Source organism: Odocoileus virginianus, chromosome 11 (assembly GCF_023699985.2).
Source record: "Odocoileus virginianus isolate 20LAN1187 ecotype Illinois chromosome 11, Ovbor_1.2, whole genome shotgun sequence".
NCBI classification, from domain to species: domain Eukaryota; kingdom Metazoa; phylum Chordata; class Mammalia; order Artiodactyla; family Cervidae; genus Odocoileus; species Odocoileus virginianus.
In genome coordinates, this window is record NC_069684.1 from 51031696 (window position 1) to 51053463 (window position 21768).

A 21768-nucleotide genomic window follows, 5' to 3' on the forward strand; every position below is an offset into this window, starting at 1 on the left:
CCAGGGGCGCGAGAACAGAGTTAGAAGCCGCTACCGATTACTCACGTGCCAGATGGCGAAGAAGATGAGGGCAGCGCACAGCACCAGCGAGAGCATGTAGCAGAAAGCAGCGAAAGTGAAGGCCATGGCCGGCCGGCGGGTGGCCGCGCGCACCCCAACACCAACACACAAAGCAGCGCCTAGGAGGCCGAAGTCCCTCTGGAGGACCGCACTCCCTCAATAGGCGGGGGACAGCAGGAGCCAGGTCTGCACCCTCCGCTCGAGGCCAGTGGCTAGAAAGGAGGCACGCCAGCGGAGAGCCCTGCGGGTCTGGGATAGGGGCAGGATCCCCGCAGGCTCCGGTGACCTGAGACGCCAGCTCGTCCGCGAAGACAGGTGCGTCGCGCGTCGTTGGCGGGAACTGTCCCCAAATCAAAGAAGAAACCAAATCAATAGCGAACTTCTGCAGTTAGTGCCAACCAGCCAGCTTCTCGAGACAACACGACGCGGGGGTGCGAGGACTCCTCGGAGGACCGCGCGAGCCACGGAATCCCAGGGAAGAGCCCCCTCTGCTTCCCGCGTCTAAGAGGCACAGGAGAGCCGAGAGCGCCGCTCAGGACCCTCCCGCGCCACCTGGGCGCCAACCGAGAGCGTCCAGCGAGGTGCCCGGGAAGGGGGCGGCGGGGGGGGGACCCCAAGCTCCTCCCAAATCCCAGATCCAGCAGCGGCTCTTTCCCGGGAAAACAGGTCTTTAGGTAGCCGAGAAGAGCGAGGTTCCCTTGGTCCTGCGCCCCGGATGCGGTTTCCAGAGCTGCCGTGCGCTCCTAGGCGCGCCGGGCTCCAGCGGCCCCCCGGCCCACCAACCTCGGTAATCCAAGTTCCCCGGAAACTAGGGGTGGGACTCTAGTGTCTCCTGTGTCTAAGCGGCACAGGAGCCCGGGCAAACAGGCTCCAGCCCAGCAGGACCCGCTGGAGTAGATCTCAGGCCAAGAGCTGCTCACCGCGAAGCTCGCTCCACCTGCTGCTGCTGCCTATGCCACTGAGAGCACTGAAGCTGCGCGGCCGGGGTCCCCTCCCTCTTGGCGCCCCACCCTCGGCTCCGGCTCCGCCGAGCACGCCCTCCCCGGCGGGCGGAGACTGCGGCGGCGGCGGGGCAGGGGAAAGGTGGGCGGCTAAGCGCCTCTGGGCGCTCGGTCGCCGAGGCTGCCTCGCTCGTGCGCGCCGGCCTCTCGGAGGAAACTTGAGGCCAGCAGCGTGGGTGGGGCGGGGCGGCACGGGACGGGAAGGCGGTGCAGAGGTGGGGCGGGGTGGGGAGGAGCAGGGACTCTTTAAACACGTGCGTCTGGAGGAGGTGGGAAGCTGCGGAAGGGTATGTGTGTACCTCGCACCTTAAGGCTGAGGCTTCTGGCTGATCTCGCAGTTACTCTGGAGTGGGCATTGTAAGGGCTGGGGATGCTGATGCTGTGTTGGTTGGAGAGACAGGAAAATCTTTTGGACCCCAGGGCTGTCCAGTGGGTTTTCCCAGCTATGGATTTCATAATGCTTCAGGCTGCGCATCCCTGCAAATTCTCTGTGAGCGTCTTTCCTTCGCAGCCTTCACCCTCCCCCGCCGTCTGACCTTGGGATTGAGAAAGCTAGACTTTGAGGACTATTGTGGGCTGGAGAGGCGGCAGCAGTGGTTCGGTGTGTATTGGCGTTGGTCTAGTGGAAGTATCAAAAGCTTGTGCTTTTGCAGTCAGACCCCATTCTACTGCACCTTTCCTAACCTCTGTAAATCTCGGTCTCCTTATCTGCATAAGGGTCCACATTTAACTGCCTCTAGGTCTACATAATTTGCACTGCCAAGTGCAAAATGCAAATGTGGGGCTTCTTATTTAAATATGTATGGGGGAGAGGGGTCTTCCTGGTAGCGCAGCTGGTAAAGAATCCGGCTGCAATGCAGGAGACCTGGATTCGATTCCTGGGCTGGGAAGAAACCCTGGACAAGGGCATGGCAACCCACTCCGGTGTTCTTGCCTGGAGAATCCCCATGGACAGAGGCGCCTGACGGGCTGTGGTCCATGGGGTCCCAAAGAGTCGGACACGACTGAGCGGCTAAGCACAGCACACAGAGACTTTCAACATCGGAACAGCAGATTATTAAACCAAGGGTGAGGCCCGTCTGAGTACAGGACATCCTCCCCCAAGCCCTGCAACTGTGCAGGTTGCACACCTGTGACTTCAGCCCTGCCCTGTGTTAGATTTTTTGCCACTTTATCTTTCACCTAAATATGTCTCCGAGTATAAAGTTTTATTAAAATTTGGAAATAGATGGAAAAAAATGAAGCAAACGCTGTTTGCCACTCTCAGACGCCACTAACACAAAAGTGGTGTATTTCTTTCTAGCTCTATTTTTTGCTTTTTATTTTATATCAGTTATTTCTTTTAATTGTTGTGATTATGCTGCATAAATTTTTGTAACATCAGAACAATACAATAATCTCAAAGGGAAATTTGATCATTCAAATATTTTGAGACCCTTAAAGCTGATGTATTGTCTTTTGTTTCTACTGGTTCCTTCTTATGGAATCTTAGCGTCTCATCTGTCTAGTGATTTTATATTGTATGTCAAACTTTGTTTTGAAATGTTCTTTGTGGAAATTTGAGGTTTTTAAGATGATGTTATCTTTCTCCAAGGAAAATTTTATGCTTCTTTTACCAAGTGTCTGAGGGAAATGAGCACTCTGAAATTACCTGGATCCAGTTTTAGGGACTGAGATTTTGTGGACTAACCCACTAACTGTGGTCTGTGTGAAGGATGTCTTTATTTCTGGTTCACTCTTATTCAAGTGGAGCAATCATTTTAGATCCCAAGCCAAAGCAAGTGGGTTATCAAGTTCTAAACCATAGTGGTCCTTGCACTCTGACTTTTGCCCCCACCCTGCAAAGCACTAAAGCACAACTCAGCCTGTCAGCCACCTCCTCTAGGTTAGCAAACGTCTCTAGAGAAAAACTGGCCCCAAGTGCTAGGCTAGCCGCTCTAGGTTTCCAACCACCCTCAGAACTTGGCCTCAGTAATTCCGTACTCCTTTGTTCAGTCTTTGGTGCTTTTAAGAATATATATTAAGAGTATATATATTCCTTAAGAATATATATAAGAATATAAATATATTTAATAATATAAATATATAAGAATATATATAAATTTTAAGAATATTTTATATATATATATATATTTCATTAAGCTTTTAAAATTCTGTTCAGTAGGAGGATTGGTCTGAAATATCTAACCCAGCATTACCAGAATCAGAAGTCTTTACATGAAAGGAAAATTTAATTATCCTACACTCTTTCAAGTCTCCATCCATATCACAGGCCCTATGTTTCTTGTGGGTTCCCCAGCCCTGCTGTATCTCATTTTATCAGTTATAAAGTGGTATCTTAGTAAAGTGACTGCAGTGGTAGAATTTCAGAAAATAAGATCCCAGGCAGTTACTGTTATTAAACAACTATCTAGTACCCATATGTTGTGGGCATTCCTATGGACTCATAAAGTTCCCAAGCTGATTGCTGAGGCAGTACATAACTCTTCCACAAGCCAATGTCTTTAAAAAAATAAAATAAAAGTACATGTGACACAGTACAGGAAGGCAAGGAATAAAGTGATTAGGAATGGATGTTGCATGACCAACTAAAGTGTTCTGTACCCAATTCCAATGTGAGGGGTCCTCCCATATCACCAAGCAATCCTCAGAAACCAACTGGGCATCCTACAATTCAACTCAACTCTTAATAGCATCCGATTCCACAAGTTAAGGGCCAGTCTCACAAGCCAGTCTCCAGTTCAGATGCCAATCGCACAAGCAAGTAGTTACCTCTGCTTCTGCCAGCTGGCAACTGATTGGAGGCTCCAATGATCCCTTCCTTGGATTTGATTAATTTGCTAGAGCAGTTCACAGTATTCAGGAATCCAGTTTACCTACTAGATTACCAGTTTATTACAAAAGATATTCAAGGTTGTGAATGAACAGCCAGATCAAGATACACGTAGAACAAGATCTGGAAGGCTCTCAAACTTAAGAGCCTCTGTCACCATGGAGTCTGGTAGGCACCACCCGCAGTGATGTGTTCTGGTTCAGCAACCTGAAAGCTCTTGGCCATTGCTGACAAACTCAATCCCCATCCCCTCTCCCCTTCCCAGAAATCAGGGAGTAGGACTGATCCTACTGTCAGTAACTAATCATAGTTGATTCCCCACTCAACTCGCCCCCTTTCTTAGGAGTTTTCCAAAAGTCGCATCACTAACATAAACCAGTTGTTGTAGAAAGGAGCTTGTTATGGATAACAAGACACCATTTCACCTTTCTGGCTCTGAAGTGATTTCAGGAACTGAGGACAAAAGATCAAATATTATAACAAAAGATGCTCATACTGCTCTTATCTCTCAGGATATTTCAAGGGTTTTTGGAGCAGTGAGTCAGGACAGTGGACATTTGAATGACCAAATATATATTTCTTATAAATCATAATATCCTGCCAACCTATATTGTTTCAACTGCTGTAGATATTTGAAAAGCCAGTTACTTGATTTTTTTTCCCCTAGCCTCTGTGCAGGTAGGAGCGACCATTGTGACACAGCTTGAACCTCTGAATATATACTTCTTTTTGACTGGAATGCAAACCTGATGCCTAGAAATACACCAGCAATTTTGTGATCATAAGAAGGAAATCAACACATTAAGAATGAAAAAGCTAAAGAGACAGAGGGAGCAAGTACCATTGACAACATAGTTGGGCCTTCTGAAACAGGAGGAAAGCGGGCAGGGCACATCCTATAAATGAATGACATAGTCCTTTGAGGATATGAAATAAACTGGTTAGAACCAACTAGGCCCAAGATGGCAGAAGCTTTGACTTTCAGTGGACCTTGAATCTCTTTATACAGGTTAGGTTAGCCTCCTAACCTCTTCCCAGGCTTATGTATACAGGTTAGTTTTGGTTTTCTTCCTTCTCTTATCTTGTTAATAGTAATACTTCAGTTTCTCAAGGGTGAAGACGTATAATATGTCCCCACATGACTGAAGACTTGGTTCATCATGAAGCTTCTTCCAACCCTCAGCCCTATCCTGCTTCTTCCTCCCCTTACCCTCCCTCTCCACCTGACCCATAAGCATCAATCAGAGAAACAGTCAAAGTTTAAAGACATATGTCTTTGAATCCATGGGAAGCTCAGTTAAGTGGGCTATGAGCCCCGTCTATCCCATCACCAACCCCATTCCACTGATAGGAAAATCTGACCAGATTTCATTTAGCACAGAATTCAAGAGTATATCCTGAGACTTCCCTGGTGGTCCAGTGACTAAAACTCCGTGCTCCCAAAGCAGGGAGTCCAGATTCAATCCCTTGTCAGGGAATTAGATCCAACATGCCACAACTAAAGATCCCTCAATGAAGATCAAAGGTTCCCTGGGTCACAACCAAGACCCAGCTCAGACAAACAAATAAAAATTTTGAAAGTATCTCCTTACTGGGGCTTCTCAGGTAGCACTAGTGGTAAAGAATATGCCTGCCAGTGCAGGCAGACATAAGAGACACAGTTTCAATTCCCTGGGGCAGAAAGATCCCCAAGGGGAAGGCATGGCAGCCCACTCCAGTATTCTTGCCTGGAGAATCCCATGGACAGAGGAGCCTGGCGGGCTATAGTCCATGGGGTCGCACAGAGTCAGACATGACTAAGCAACTAAACAACAGCAACAACAAATTATAAAATTTTAAAACATATAGAACAGCAAGAAAAGAGCAGGTTGAATATTCAACTATGTATCACCTGGATTCAACAACTGTTAACGTCTTGCTATATGTGCTTCCAATTGTCCCAAAATTGTGTTTTATAGCTGGTTTGTTCAAACGGGGATCTAAAGATTTTCTCTTCACTCCTCATCTCTCAAAGCATTATAACCTTTTGCTTGCATATAGTTTATTCACCAATCCTTTTTTTTTTTTTAAGTTGAATGCCTGCTATTGACAGCTCTGCACTGAGCACAGTGACTTTGTTTGTTGCTCTGCATGCCCTCAGAAATCTAAGTTAGCATTATCTAGCCTAGGAATTTGTCTACTTAATTTGCTTGGCACACATTCACACATGTGGAGAAACTGGCTATCAATTGTAGACTCATGACTGCTGGATGAATCCCTTCATTTTCCTTAAAATAATTTAAATCCAATTGGACCTCCCTTCTAGCTTGCCGGACTAGTAGGAAATTCACCATCAGCCTTCAGTGGGGTTCCCCCATGAGTTCGGATAGAGCTTCTGCGGGACTTACATAGCACCAAAGCACTGGGCTTTGGTTGTCTGTCCAACTGGCTCCTGCTGAGACATCCTAACTGAACTGGTCATTGGTTTTTTCACCTCTGGCCTTCTGTTCTCTCCTAGGTGGTATGTCTGGGAGCTCCTCTGCCTGGTTTTTCCAGCCTCCCTGGGCACCACACTGCCATGTCTCTGAGGTCCTGCTGCTTCCATGAGTTGCTGGCATGAAGCACTATGTGGGTCACCTCCAGAACACGTACTTCTGCCCTTTTCGCTGTCTGCACGACATTGCTTCCTGCTTCCTTCTTGCTACTGCCAAAGCCGTGCTCTCTCCTCTCTCATCTTTTCTTCTCAGGGACATCTCACAGAATCTCTCCCAAATCAGGAAGAACCCTTGACTTGACTTCAAAGACCTTCTACTTTCTGCTTTGCAACTTATTCAGCCAATATTCACTGATATAACTAGTGATTGTGATACTCTAGAAAAATTTCTGTTCCAATTGGTAAGTAGAATGACAGTTACTGCCGCAAACAGTAAAATTAATAAATAATAAAGATTCTAAATTAAACTCATTCATTTGGGTCAGTTGTCATAGAACGTCACAAGGACCGTTGATAAACGGGCCTCTCAGATGCTTACTTTTCACAGAGTACACCATGCAGTTGACATCCCTGTTTATCACTATGCTGGAACCATGTGGTTGCCACGGATTTTAAATAGTTGCTACTTCAGTTGTATTTGTGCATTGTAATGTTTGTGTAAGTGGTAAATGTAGTGTTTCAATATTTATAAACTGAAGAATTTGTCAATAAATACCTTTTAAAACTCTCAGAACAAAAAAGAGGACCAAGCATGGATACATTAATTAATGTTCCATTTAAATATCATACAACTCAATCTTCTGAGTCTGCAAAGAACAAACAATATTAATAATGAAATGTAGCCTAGAATACCTACTGTGTAGATTTCAAAATGACTTGAACATTTTTATACTGTGCAAGAATTGGTACAAGTTCACATAATACTTTTTATTTCTTTAATGCAAAATAGATTGTTTTAAAATATGAGTGTCTCGTCTGTACTAGGAATGTAAATATAGGATGCAAATGGTGCTCTGAGTTGACTGTTAAAAGACACTCTGTTGAGTGGCAATCACATTTTGCCAAAGCTTGAGGTTCAATAAGAAGAATTGTAATTATCAATGAAATAATCAAAAGATCAGTTTCACACTATAACATATTTGAAAGAACAAAATCTTCAAAATTTAACAAAATATTGATTAAATGATTTAAAATATTCAGAAAGCACCTTTTAAAAAATTAACTAAGGACTTCCCTGGTGGTCCAGTGGTTAAGAATCTGCCTTGCAGTGCGGGGGACGAGGGTTTAATCCCTGTTCAGGACACTAATATCCCACATGCCACAGAGCAGCTAAACCTGCACACCACAGCTACTAAGCCTCCACACTCTGGAGCCTGGTGCCACAACTAGAGTCTGTGAGGCAACGAAAGATCCCACAGGATACAACTGAAACCTGAAGCAGCCAAGTAAACACATAAATATGTACATTAAAAAAAAAAAAAAGGATTAACACTAGCCAGCATGTGCTTAAGCATAATCAAGTATTTCCCAACATGAAATATTTAACAGTCATTTAAAAAAGAATAGTATCTATGTAAGAATACATTACATTCTAGATTTATGTTCCCACTTGTTGGAAAACATATACCTACTGAAATGAGAAAACAGCTTATTTTAAAGTTTATTTTATTGTAAATCAAAAGAGTAAAACATTCACTTTCTATGAACCTTCAACTGTTTCATATAAAAGCATATTAAAATTTTATTTTAAAATAAGAAATTTTAACTTTTGTTGATCTTGTGGAGTTAGAATAATATTTGAAATAATACCCAAACTTTATTGCCAATGTTTAAGAAAAACAGTGTCAGTAAGACATAGTTTCATGGAAACTTTTTGTTCAGACAGTACTAGTGCCTATATGTTAGGGAAAAAGTTCCTATTTCAGTCAAAATTTTAAGAAATATTTCTAAATGTTTTTAATTTGACACTAAGTCATTGTATTCAATTACCCCTGGATGATGTAATGAAGGATGTAAAGTACTTAGTACTTATTTATCTTATAAATGGAAGTTTGTACTTCTTGACCCCCTAGTCTCTATTTCATTTATTTCCATTCTGATCTTTATTATTTCCTTCTTTCTACTAACTTTGTGCTTTGTTTGATTATCTTTTTCTAGTTCCTTTAGGTGTAGGGATAATTTTTTTGAGATTTTTTGTTTGTTAGTTTCCTAAGTTCAACCTGTACCACTATAACCTTACATCTTAGAACTGCTTTTGTTGCATCTCAGATTTTGGAACATCGCGTTGGAAAACTGTTCTGTACGTAGTTGTAGTTTTGCTGTGTCCATGGGAGGAGACAAGCTTAGGATCTTCCTACTCTGCCATCTTGATCCCACACCCATAGAATTTAAAATTTTTATTTTCATCTTGATGTAACTTGTAAAATGGAAGTAAACATGTAGGAAAAAATTAGAGAATTAGCCTTAATAAACAATATTCTAATAGTGTTAGTCACACTTTCCATGACTTTATAAGAAATGTGTTTCTGTTAAATCGATTTAATTCTACAATTAATAAAAGTAATAAAGCCTATAAGGATAAATAAAAGAAGCTTTAGAGAAACAAAGAAATATCATATACCACTTGAAACAAAACAAATTATAAATTCTAAGAAGGCTGTTCAAACATCTACATAAATTATGTAAAGTGAGTGATGACAAGAGTCAGAAGCGTAATGAATTTTTAAGTTGCTTCTATTTATTAAATAGTGTCATTCTGCCTAATGATGTTTGCAAAGCTCCATGGATTGAAAGTAATAAAAAATCAATCTGGCTTTTTTTTTTTTTCAATCTGACTTATTAACTATGTTATTCCATGAGAACAGAGGCCTGGCCAGCCCCCGTTTCTCCCCGTACTTTTGGGGAGCCAACTTGACTCTTTCAACCCCAGACCCATGGATTAACTGCGTCCAGCACCACATACAGCAGAGACTACACCCAGCTGAACCTAGCCCAGGGCTGGCCATGAGCAAAGAGTGGTTATTGTTTTAAGTAACTAAGTTTGGGGGTTGGTTGTTTTGTAGTGATAGACCATTGCAAATGTTCTTTATTCACTAAGTGGCCTTTTTAATTTGGTGTCCACTGTAGATAGAACTCATGGCCTCTAGAAAGAAGTGCATAATGAAGGAAACTCCCTGATAGCTTAGGTAAGATACAACTCCAGATCTTATACCTGCATTTGCTCTGATTCCCACAGCCTCCCAAGCCCCATTCCACAGCAGGGACACAAAGGCTCTGAGGTCTGGACCAGGCTGGAGCTTCAGGGGTCAGTTGTCCTCAGACTTCAGAGTAACTTACCACCCTGTTTGTGTAAAGGATGTTGTTGTTGTTAAAACATATAGAAGATCTACCATTTTAACCATCTTTCAGCATTTGGTTCTGTGATATTGAGTACATTCACATTGTATACAACCATCACCACTATTCATCTCCAGAAATTGTTTTAACTTCCCACACTGAAACTCCACCCCCAGTGAACAATAAGGCCCCATTCTCCCTGCCCCACCCTGACAACCACCATTCTACTTTCTGTCTCTATGAATCCGATTAGTCTAGATACTTCATATAAGTACAGTTTGGAAAATTCAGAAGTGGTCACAGGACTGGAAAGGTCAGTTTTTATTCCAATCCCAAAGAAAGGCAATGCCAAAGAATGTTCAAACTACAGCACAATTGCACTTATCTCACACGTTAGCAAACTGATGCTCAAAATTCTCCAAGTCAGCCTTCAACAGTACATGAACCGTGAACTTTCAGATGTTCAAGCTAGTTTTAGAAAAGGCAGAGGAACCAGAGATCAAATTGCCAACATCCGTTGGATCACAGAAAAAGCAAGAGGGTTCCAGAAAAACATCTAATTCTGCTTTATTGACTATGCCAAAGCCTTTGACTGTGTGGATCACAACAAACTGGAAAATTCTTCAAGAGATGGGAATACCAGACCACCTAACCCACCTCCTGAGAAATCTGTATGCAGGTCAAGAAGCAACAGTTAGAACTGGACATGGAACAACAGACCAATTCCAAATTGGGAAAGGAGTACGCCAAAGCTGTATTTTGTCACCCTGATTTTTTAAGTTCTATGCAGCATACATCATGCAAAATGCTGGGCTGGATGAAGCACAAGCTGGAATCAAGATTGCTGGGAGAAGTATCAATAACCTCAGATATGCAGATGATACCACCCTTATGGCCAAAAGTGAAGAGGAACTGAAGAGCCTCTTGATGAAAGTGAAAGAGGAGAGTGAAAAAGTTGGCTTAAAGCTCAACATTAAAGAAAATTAAGATCATGGTATTTGGTCCCATCACTTCATGGCAAATAGATGGGAAAATAATGGAAACAGTGATAGACTTTACTTTGGGGGGCTCCAAAATCACTGCAGATGGTGACTGCAGCCATGAAATTAAAAGATGCTTGCTCCTTGGAATCAAAGTTATGACCAACGTAGACAGCATATTAAAAAGCAGAGACATTACTTTGCCAACAAAGGTCCGTCTAGTCAAAGCTATGGTTTTTCCAGTAGTCATGTATGGATGTGAGAGTTGGACTATAAAGAAAGCTGAATGCATAAGAATTGATGTTTTTGAACTGTGGTGTTGGAGAAAACTCTTGAGAGTCCCTTGGACAGCAAGAAGATCCAACCAGTCCATCCTAAAGGAAATCAGTCCCTAATATTCTCTGGAAGGACTGATGCTGAAGCTGAAAGTCCAATACTTTGGCCACCTGATGCGAAGAACTGACTTATTTGAAAAGACCCTGATTCTGGGAAAGATTGAAGACAGGAGGAGAAGGGGGCAACAGAGGATGAGATGATAGGATGGCATCACCAACTCAATGGACATGAGCTTGAGTAAGCTCTGGAAGTTGGTGATGGACAGGGAAGCCTGGCGTGCTGCAGTCCATGGGGTCACAAAGAGTCAGACACGACTGAGCAACTGAACTGAACCACACTGTCTTATAATTCAACTTTTAAATTTTTATTTTATTGAAGTGTAATTTATTGACAATGTCATGTTAGTTTCTGCTGTACAGCAAAGTGATTGAGTTATATATATTGTTATATAATAATATATATGAGTTTTATATATATATATGAGTTTTATGGGCTTCTCTGATGGCTCAGTGGTAAAGAATTGCCTGCAATGCAGGAGACCTGGATTTGATCCAGGGCCAGGAAGATCCCCTGCAGAAGGGAATGGCAACCCACTCCAGGATTCTTGCCCAGAAAATTCCATGGATACAGGAGCCTGGTGGGCTACAGTCCATGGTGTCACAAAGAGTTGGACACAACTGAGTGATTAATACACACATATGAGTTTTTTATATATATATGTATATGTGTGTATGTGTATATATATATATATATATAATTCAACTCTTTACATGTTGAATATCTATCTCCCTCTCTCCCTCTCTAAACTGGGACATCTTTGACATAAAGATTTTCTTTTTATCAAAGATTCAAAGACTTTCTTCTTTGAATCACCATTATCCCTCCCAGTGTCTGGCATATAATAGATGTCTAGGAAGGGTTCAAGAAATGGATGTGTATGTGTATGGATGGATAGGTGGGTGGATGGACTGATGCAAGTATCGCTGTCACTAGTAGAGTAGTTGACGTTAAGTCTGCCCACTGATGACACGCAGATGGATCATGTCTATTTCCTACTTATTTACCTAAGGGCACTTACCAGTTCAATTGTCCCCCAAGATGTGACACAATCCATGCCCGTAAGAATCTAACAGAGCCCTCTATGACTTTGATAAGAACCCTAACAGAGAAGTGCAGATACTTAGAGAGACACCTAGCATGAGGCTTCGGGCATACAGCATGTTCAATAGGAGTATTTGTCAGTGAATTGAATCAGACAACAAACTAGTCAGGAAGCTTTGAGCTTCAATTTCCACTTTGAAGCTATGTGACTTTAGGCAAATTAATTTATCTCACCACGCCCTGCAGATGTGTTTTGGTTCTGACAAGAACACCAGGTATAAGCCAGCTTGGCCTGCGCAGACAGGACCCAGCCTTTCACAGAAGCCACATTTTCACCAAAAAATGGTGGGGAGAAGGACAGAGGGGGACCAGGGAGGGCCTGGAACCACAGAACTGGTTCCAGAGAGTCCTTGGGTTAGGTAAGCAGAGGAGTGGGAAGCAGCTTCCCGCTTATGTTCTGAACTCACCGAAATGTCATCTTCCTGCCAACGCGGCCTTCTGTGGAAATTGTGATTTTGCTATTATTAGCTCTGTTAAACAGGCACTGTAAACAGATTGCAAACAATGAGCCTTTGTCAGAAACACCCCGTTCTGTTCTTGGCCGTGGCTCCTTTCACACCTGGAGATAGAATATCTATTTTAACAATACTGCTTAAGAGGCAGCTGTGGTGTCAGGGGAAATTGTCTTACTCAGAAACTGAAGAGATTTCAGGAGGAGGTTAATGGTACATGTTGGAGTCTGCCTTTATCCTCGTAAAGCACGAAAGTGGATGCCGCCACAGACAGGGCCAGCGTTACTACTAACATGGAAACTATGTGTTGCCATCCCTGTGTTTCCATTTGCTAAGTCAGATAGATTTGAGGGCCTGACTGTTTCCATCAGATGTGAAATATCTTCCCATGCTTCCCACATGCTATGAGCCGGCGTGCTGTCTTTAATAACAATTTCAGGCGTTCTGCAGAAAATCTGAGGCTACTAAGTTTAGTCCCACAGCTAATGAGTCTGTAACTCACAAGATTAATGTTAGATCTAATTTTATGGAGTCTGAATATCACTTTCATGATTTCCCTTCCTTTCTTCAACGTGCTCTGAGAATCCCAGCTCTTCTCTTTGAAACTTTCCACACCTCTGTGCTCTATTGGCACTTTCGATTTTTATTGATTAAAGCTGTGAGTCACTTATTCCATTTTGTCGATTCTTATAAAGGATATCTGAAACCATTACAAAGATCAGAGTGTTTGTAAACATACACACACACACCGTCATGCTTGTATTTGGAATGAAGTTCTTTCACTTTTGGACAAAACAAGTCCTTGAAGCATCATCTGAATGAGCACCACATGTGACAATGACCCCGCCAGATAACAACAGCAACTGTTTATATGTTCTCTGAAAGTATTGATATTCTTTGAAAATATTCTGATATTCTGGTATCTGACATTCTGTGAAAGTATTAATAAATAGTGGTTATTAATAATCAATGCTGGGGCAGTGGGATGAATTGGGAGATGGGGATTGACATATATACACTACTATGTACAAAATAGACACTAATGAGAACCTACTGTATAGTACAAGGAGCTCAGGGCTCTGTGGTAACTAAATGGGAAGGAAATTAAAAAAAGAGGGGTGCCAGATCCTGAGCAAGTACTTGCCATGTACTCTCTCCTCTCATTCCCACACTCTGTGATGTGGGTGTTTATCATCTCCATGTTATCAATGAGAAAATTGAGACTCAGAGAGGTCAGGCCCTTACCTGAGGTCACATAGCAGACAGCAGGGTCTGCTAGGATCCATGTCCAGCTCTTACTCTAAAGCCCGCTCACTAAACCTCAGAGGTAGAGGCTGACGGACGTGGACCTCCTGGATAGAGATTGAGGAAACCTGGCAGCTCAGCCTCTGAGAGTAAAAATGGGCTGTTGTACAGTTCAGGGCCAGGGATCCTCAAAAACAGAAGAGCTCCAGCTGGGACTGCACCAACCTTCATGTCCTGGCGTGCACGGCAGGGAGCAGATGCCAGGACAGTTGGGCCTGATTAGCCTATGGTCTCTCCTGATCCTCTGAAACAGGCCTCCAAGAAACCCATCTGCCCCAGTGAGACCAGTCTCCTCCCATATGCCATCTGAAAGGCCCAGAGGTACAGAGAAGTTAGGTAACTTTACCAATGACACACAGCTAGTAAGTGGAAGAGCTGGGATTCAAACCCAGGCAACCTGAGAGCAAAGCTGGTTTCCAAACCCTGCACTTCAAAAAAAGGCCTGGACTAACTGCCTCAGATTAGTGCAGGTCATAAATGACTTCACAGTTCAGAGCAGGCGGTGGCTGGGAGAGAGGGAAAAGTAGGTGGAGCATTGATCCTTTAACCACACCTGGAAGAGCAGGGAGGTGGGATTTATGGAGGTGATGGAGTGGAGGATGCCAACCTGTGTGCTATTTCATTAATCACTGAGCAGATTAGCTTGGCTATGAGTTTATTAATAGAGGAGTGAGGGGGGAAGCCTAATTAGAAAAGTAGGTTTGGTGGCCTTGTGTGCCAAGCTGGATTAAATAAAAACAAGTTCAAGAGAAGTTAGAGTCTACCTTTTCCAAGTGCCTCCCACATCATGTTTCTGTACAAACAACTCTAGAAGAGGAGCTGTTTCTGCACAAGACCCCTGTAAATATTACGGGGAAATGTAATGCATAAATGAAGCCCCAGAAGTCCCCAGATGCTCTGGAAATCGCCATCACAAATTCAGCCAGTACCCACCACTGAGGAGGAGAAATGGAGGGGGAGAGCCAAAGCCATGGAAAGGAAGATTCTGCGGCGTAAGTACACCCTCCCGTTGAAGATTAAGATGGACAGGACTCCCCTGATAGTCCAGTGGTTGAGACTTTGGACTTCCAATGAAGTGGGCAACAGGTTCAATCCCTAGTCAGGGAACTAAGATTCTATATGCCATTTGGTGCAGCCAAAAGATAAAATTTTTTTTTTTAATTTTTAAAAAATGGAAGCAGTTACCTGGAGAGGGGAGGAAGTTATAGAGGTAAAACAACCCCAAAGAACAGGTAACCTCAAAATCTTTCAAATGGCCAATTGTAGTATTTAGGCTTCCATTATTTTCCCATTTGTTTAACAAATATTTATTCATGGTCTACCGTCTGCCAAGTACTGTGTTGGCATTTAAGAGCAAATATGCTGTTATACTGGTAATTCTCAAACCTCCAAGCAAAAGAATAAGATTCCACTGGCAAGCCTCCATTTGCAGTTGCCTGAAACCACTCCTCAACTCCTGTCCGCCCCCAGAGCCACACTGAGGTGTGGAGGTGAGATGGGAAGAGACTTAAAGAACACCCCTTGGAGCTCCCTGCAGGGGTTAATAATCAGCCACCTGTTGCTCTGGCTAAGCCATGAGAAAAACACCATGGGAAAAGAATAAAAGCAAAATATAGCAATACAGTATAATCTAAACAAAAGTACATCGGGTTGATTAGTTGGGGTCTTCATGCCCTGCTAAGCTAAGGAAAAACATAGTGTGGACCTTAGAATGCTGGGTCAGCGCAAGTTCAGAACGCTGCTTGTGCACACACCAAGATGTTTTCCCAAAGCATATGCGGGTCTATGACCTCCAGCTGGGTGATACCCCTTGTACAAGAAAATAACAAAGATAGTTCAAAGTAATCAATAAAATGGGAGGCATGACCAGGGACACAGGAGGCTGATTTTATCATAGCACAACAGATGTACTTTCTGCATGCCAAGACATTAAATAAAAGTGATGTGGCTCCGAGGAACAGGGCTCTTGATCCAAGAGGTCTTGAGTCCCCCGTCCCATCTTTAAAACTTTAATTCTGTCTCTAGTTTCTTTTTCCCAAACTGTGCGTTGACCACTTTCAACCCCTACCTGCTGTGCTGGCCTCAGCAGCTCTCTAACACAGGCTGAGGAGTCCTTCCCCGGGGCTGGGCAGCTATGTGTGTATTCTGGGTTAAAAATCTCTCGTCCCTGAAACCTGAGTTTGGCATAGAAATATCACTTTAAGCTATAGAGCAGCCATCAGAGATATGTGTCCAACTGTTGGAAAAAAAAAAAAAAAATTCAAAAGCCATCCTGGCCAAACCCTCCAAGAGTCAGCTTCAAAAAGGGGGCAGCCTGCAGTTCATGGGACAAAAATCACTTTTGCCTGCACACTGAATGGTATATAACTCGTTTTCATTTAACCCCATCTCCTCTAAGGAGACTAAACCGTTATTTTGATTCAGAATGTAGTGTAGACTTATAATAATGATGATCTGTTATATCTTCAAAGCGCCCCTGAACTAGATGTGAGCACAGAGATGCTAGGAATTCAGTGACCCTCTGTGGCAGAGCCTGTGAAGAGCAATGCGCTGAGTTTACGTCCCTGAGAATCATTCCATTGTTCTAATGTCCAGGCAAAGGTGAGGCAAAAGCAGATCCAAACTCAGGAAAGGAAGTTTGGGCATTTTCAAGTTTTCTAACAGCAATGATTGTGCTCACTCCACCACTTTTATCACCAGAGCTCAGCCTTTTTAATCAATTCCCACAGAGATCTGGAAAACTGATACACAGAATGATCACATGTAAAATGTTTCCCAAAAAAAGGGGTGGGGGGAAGTGTCAGGAAGAAGCTAGTGGCCTTGGCCCAAGGCTTAATGCTAAACCAGCTTCAGAATCGAGAACAGAAGTTTCTAGGATCAGCCTTTACTCTCCCAGTAAGTTCCACAATCTGAGAATCTGGCCAATAAAATTCAAAATCTTTCAACACTCAGAATCAGCAGCATCAAGTCAGAGCTAAGAAATAAGTAAGTGTTGCCTAGTGCTGCCAGCAAAATAGAGAAAGTGTAAAAATCTAGTTAATTACTCAGGACATGTTGGCAGACACCTCTGCTTGTCAAATTCCTGGTTGTCTGTATGGTTATTTACATCTGCATTAATTTCCACTTGCGGAAGTTTTAACTACTTCTTAAGTAGCAGCAAAGATATTACCAGAAACTGTGCGGTTTTGGAAAAATCCTTCTCCTCCATCCCTGATTTATTCACAGGTATAGGACACATTGCCATACAGCCATGACTCTTGAGCTTGGAGAGATCTTAAATAGATCTCACACTCAGACATCACAGCTAAAGCCACTGCCATCCTTCTGGCTCTGCCTGGACCATGAACTTGATCCCCAGACTTCTACTCTTGCAGTGCACAGTTCCAATGCAAAGGCTCTAAGAAAATCTAGACACTCATTAAAATTTGAAAAAAAAAAATGGGTGAAGGTGATCAGGGGTTAAAACTTACAGTCAAAGACAAATCAGTTCTGGTGATGCAGTGTACGGCATGGTGACTATAGATAACAATACTGTATATACAAAATTTGCCAATATATATGTTAAAAGTTTTCATCATAATAAAAAAATTTATAACAAGGTGAGGTTGACTGGTATTAACTAGACTTACTGTGGTGATCATTTCATAACATATACAAATATCAAATTGTGATGCTATACATCTAGAACTAATACAATGTCAATTACATCTCCATAAAACTAGAAAAATAATTAAAAACTAAAACTTTGACAAAAACATATTGAGGGAAAAATTTTTTAAATATTATTTTGAATTTTTTCATTCATTCAACAAATGTTTCCTGAGGACATATTTTGTGTCATATTGTACCATTAGGTCTTAGGGACACATAGTCAAAGATTTATCACATCACCTCTGCCTACATAAGGAGTTCACAGTTCAGTGAAGGAAACAAACACTGAGAGAAAAACACAATGGAATAGGTGTTTAGAGTGGGGTGGGAGTGAAGTTGACATTTACATACTAAAGCTCAAATATGCAGAAACTAGAAATATGTTTTCTATAATCAGTCTTACCTTGAGCTCAATCTCCAGTGACAGTACACATACACAAATCTTTAATTTTTCAGTAAGAGATAACTCAGGCCCAGGGGCTTCCCTGGTCGTCCAGGGTTAAGACTCCATGCTTCTGCTGCAGGGGGCTTGGGTTCAGTCCCTGGTTGGGGAATGAAGATCGTGCATGCTGCATAGTGCAATCAAAAAAACAACAAGAATAAACAAAAACTTCAGGTTCTTCTAGGTTAAAAACATTACTTTCAGGTAAAGATTCACTCACTTTCCAAGTTCAAATTCCCTTTCAGTTCTCTTCTCCTTTCCAAAGGAGCTCTGGTATAGCCACACACTCAATTCCTTCTCAATATGGCACCAGGTGCAGCAAGAAACTTCCTACCTGTTGGCATCCAGCTGCCGGTCCTCTACTGAGGTGTTTCTGGTCTCCTCTGGACACTCATTTCCTACCCCAGTGTCCACTGCTGTGACTGACCTCTCTCAGTGTTCTAGGTTGCAGTGCTCCCCACTAGGGCTGAAGTCCTGAGTCTCTGGCCCTCCTCTCTGGCCTCCCTTATCCCATCCCTGACTCTTCTCTATCTTCAGCTCCTTCAGCCTGTCTATATTCCCACTCAGGCCCATGTAAACGCCAAGTCTCATAACCCACACACCTTGGCTGCTCTCATAAGCCACACTGCCCCATGGCTCTGCATGGCAGTCAATTCCTAGGGCGGCCAGAAATCTGGAATCAAGGCCATGGCCCTCCGAAGTCCCTGCAGGAGGAGTCTTCCATGCCCCTTCCAGTTTCTAGTAGATCTCAGTGTCCCTTGGCTTTCAGCAGCAACACTCCAATCTCTGCCTTGACCTTCACATGGCCTTCTTCCCTGTGTCCTTCTCTGTCTTCTCTTCTTATAAAAACACCAGTTATCAGATACAGTGCTCCTAAGAGAGTTGCAGTCTCCCAGGGATGCAACGGAGTATTTGCTCTAATGTTCCCAGAGTCCCCAGATCACCTGGTAATTACTCAATTCCCTTTAGAGCTTTGAGGTCCAGATCTAGAGCCCACTTGGGAGAACCAGATCATCCCCATGTAAACTTCCCTCTCTGCCTACTGTTTTCATTTACATTGTACACTATACTCTGAATGCTACTGCTGCTTCTGATCACCAAAGGCAAGGTCAGGGATAGGGAGGGTGGGAGGATTTCCACACATCAAGCAGTTCTGCAGAATGCTGTCAAATGCTTTTTCTGCAGCTGTTAAGATGATCATTATGAGTTTTAAGCCTTCATTTCATCGTTCTGCAGACACTAGCTGGGTGTCCTACAATTCAAGTCAATTCTGACACTATTTACCTGAAGATCATGTCAGATTCCAAATGTTGAAGGCTCAGTCCCACAGCCTTCCCCATTTCAGATGGGAAAGTCCAGATGTAAGTCTAGATTGTTACCTGTGCTTCTGATCAATAGGCTAGTTCATAGGCATGGTTGATCAAATCAGTAGCCACTGATAATCAAAGTCTCTCTGCCCTCCCCAAGGTAGGTGGTAGGACTGAAAGTTCTAACCCTCTAATCACATGGTTAGCTCCCTGCCAACCAGCCCTCACCCCTGGATTACCAGGAGGCTTTCCAAAAGTCACCTTATTAATCTAAACTCAGCTGTAGTTCAAAGGAGCTTGTAGAGACTCCCTGATGATCCGGTGGCTGAGACTCCACACACCCAATGCTGGGGGCCGGGATTCAATCCCTGGTCAGGGAACTAGATCCCACATGCTGCAATTAAAGATCTTCCATGCTGCAACCAAGACCCGGTGCAGCCAAATAAATAAATACTTTTTAAATAAATAAAGAAGTTTGTAATGAATAAAAAGACATTTATTTCATCCTTATATCTCTGAAGCCATTTCAGGAACCAAGGGCAAAACATGCAAATATGTATGTGTGTATATATTATAACATAAGATGTTCTCATTGCTTGTATTGCTTAGGAAATTTCAAGTGTTTGAGGAGCTATGCACCAGAAAATGTGGACAAAGGCCAGATACATGTCTTTTATTGTAAGTTATAATATCAACTGCCCCATTTCTCCCCTTTCCACCCTCCCCAGGCACTGGGGAGCAGGGTGGGGGAGAGGGGAGTTTCTTTTTTTCTATGAGGTGAGGATTTTCTTACCTCTTATCCTGAGCTCCCTCTATATTCATAGTAAAAAAATCCACAATCTGCAGAGGTTCAGACTGGCTCCCTCCTATTAAGCAAAGGGGAAATGTGAGTCTCTAGCCCTTTCAGCAAAATCTAGCCTTCAAGACTAATGCCTGGCTATAGATTCAAAAAATCTAATATGAAATTTAGAACTGAACCATGATCCTCTGTCATAGGCTATCCCTCCCTGCACCCCCCGCCCCCACAGCCTCTCTTGAGATGTTGATTCAGTGTATGTGCAGCTACAGGACAAATGTAGCTGCACAGAAATTGTACAGAAGCTCAGGACATTTAGTCATGAGAGAACTGCATTTTGATTGAATATAATTAATATACTACCCAGCACATCTACTGTATGGGCTATGGCAGCACATATATCATCCCCTGAAGGAACTGTGTCTTATCCATCTTTATTCACAACATCAGCATCATGCCTGCCACATGGTAGATGCTCATTATGTATGTGTTGAATGACTATGGGGTTCTGGAAGGCTTCGTGATAGAGGCAACATTGAGTCAGGCCTTGAAATATAGCTGAGTAGAATTTTGACCAAGGGACATGGGCAGGAATGTCATGACAAAGAGCAAAAGTATAGAGGCATAAGAGAGAGCACCATCTTCAGGAATGGTGGGGAGTCTGGCATGGCTGGTGGGTGGCGGCAGGTGAGACTGGAAAGCTCAGCTGAAGCAACTTCTAAGGGACTTGAGTGATATGCTGCCCACTGAGTTGAGACTTTAGTGGGAAGGAAATGGTGGTGCAGGCTGAGAGCAGAGGGTGCTGCAGCATTATTCACGTGAATTGTCAACTGAAAAAATGGACAACGTAAGAGCCGTGAGTGGACTCTGTGGGAGAAGGCGAGGGTGGGATGTTTCAAGAGAACAGCATCGAAACATGTATATCTAGGGTGAAACAGATCACCAGCCCAGGTTGGATGCATGAGACAAGTGCTCGGGCCTGGTGCACTGGGAAGACCCAGAGGGATAGGGCGGAGAGGGAGGTGGGAGGGAGGACTGGGATGGGGAATACATGTAAATCCATGGCTAATTCATTTCAATGTATGACAAAAACCACTGCAATGTTGTAAAGTAATTAGCCTCCAACTAATAAAAATAAATGGAAAAAAAAAAAAAAAAGATTTACTTAAGGCCTAATGAAGACTATAGCCCGGGAGACAGACTCTCAGATGGCTCTGAGAAACAGCCCCAGTGAGGTAGGAGGAGGTCAGTATATATGTGATTTTGGTGATGGGAGTTGCATTCAGTCAAGCACACATTTTGGCAGAAGGTTGCTGCTAGCCACCAGGAGCAGATGTCTCCATTAATTGTTTTAGTGCTTTTCTAAATATGAGGAGATGCAAGAATATGTGTTCATAAAATCTTCTTCTGAAAATATAACCATCTGAAGTCCTATTCTGCCAGTTTTTCCTAGAGCACAGAGTGCCTCATTTCTGATCTACACTCTGAACTCCTTTCAGTGGGTGTTGAAAGTCAACACCTGCAGTGGCTAGCGACTTCATTCTTGTGGAACCAGGTGGAGAGTTTGACAACTTTTCATTGGCAGAATTAATGCTTTGTTGGTCTATAACAGATTACGGGAGACGCCAGTAGGCC

At 43.1% G+C, this 21768-nt stretch overlaps 1 protein-coding gene and 1 long non-coding RNA gene across 4 annotated transcripts in view; one reads left to right on the plus strand and one right to left on the minus strand.

Annotated features, from left to right (window-relative positions):
* Positions 1-21768, minus strand: part of CNIH3 (cornichon family AMPA receptor auxiliary protein 3) — a 264615-nt gene that overhangs the window by 122991 nt on the left and 119856 nt on the right. The window contains exon 1 of one of the 3 annotated variants that reach the window (XM_020879483.2): positions 46-1187. The exons of the other annotated variants lie outside the window; for them this stretch is intronic. Coding sequence (XP_020735142.1) covers positions 46-126 — 81 coding nt within the window. The 5' untranslated portion in view covers positions 127-1187. Of the gene's footprint in view, positions 1-45; positions 1188-21768 lie in introns of those variants that run through there. 3 annotated transcript variants of the gene reach the window in all.
* Positions 778-8431, plus strand: LOC139037521 (uncharacterized). The gene is made up of 2 exons (XR_011490394.1): positions 778-847; positions 6392-8431. It is a non-coding gene; the product is annotated as an uncharacterized lncRNA (long non-coding RNA).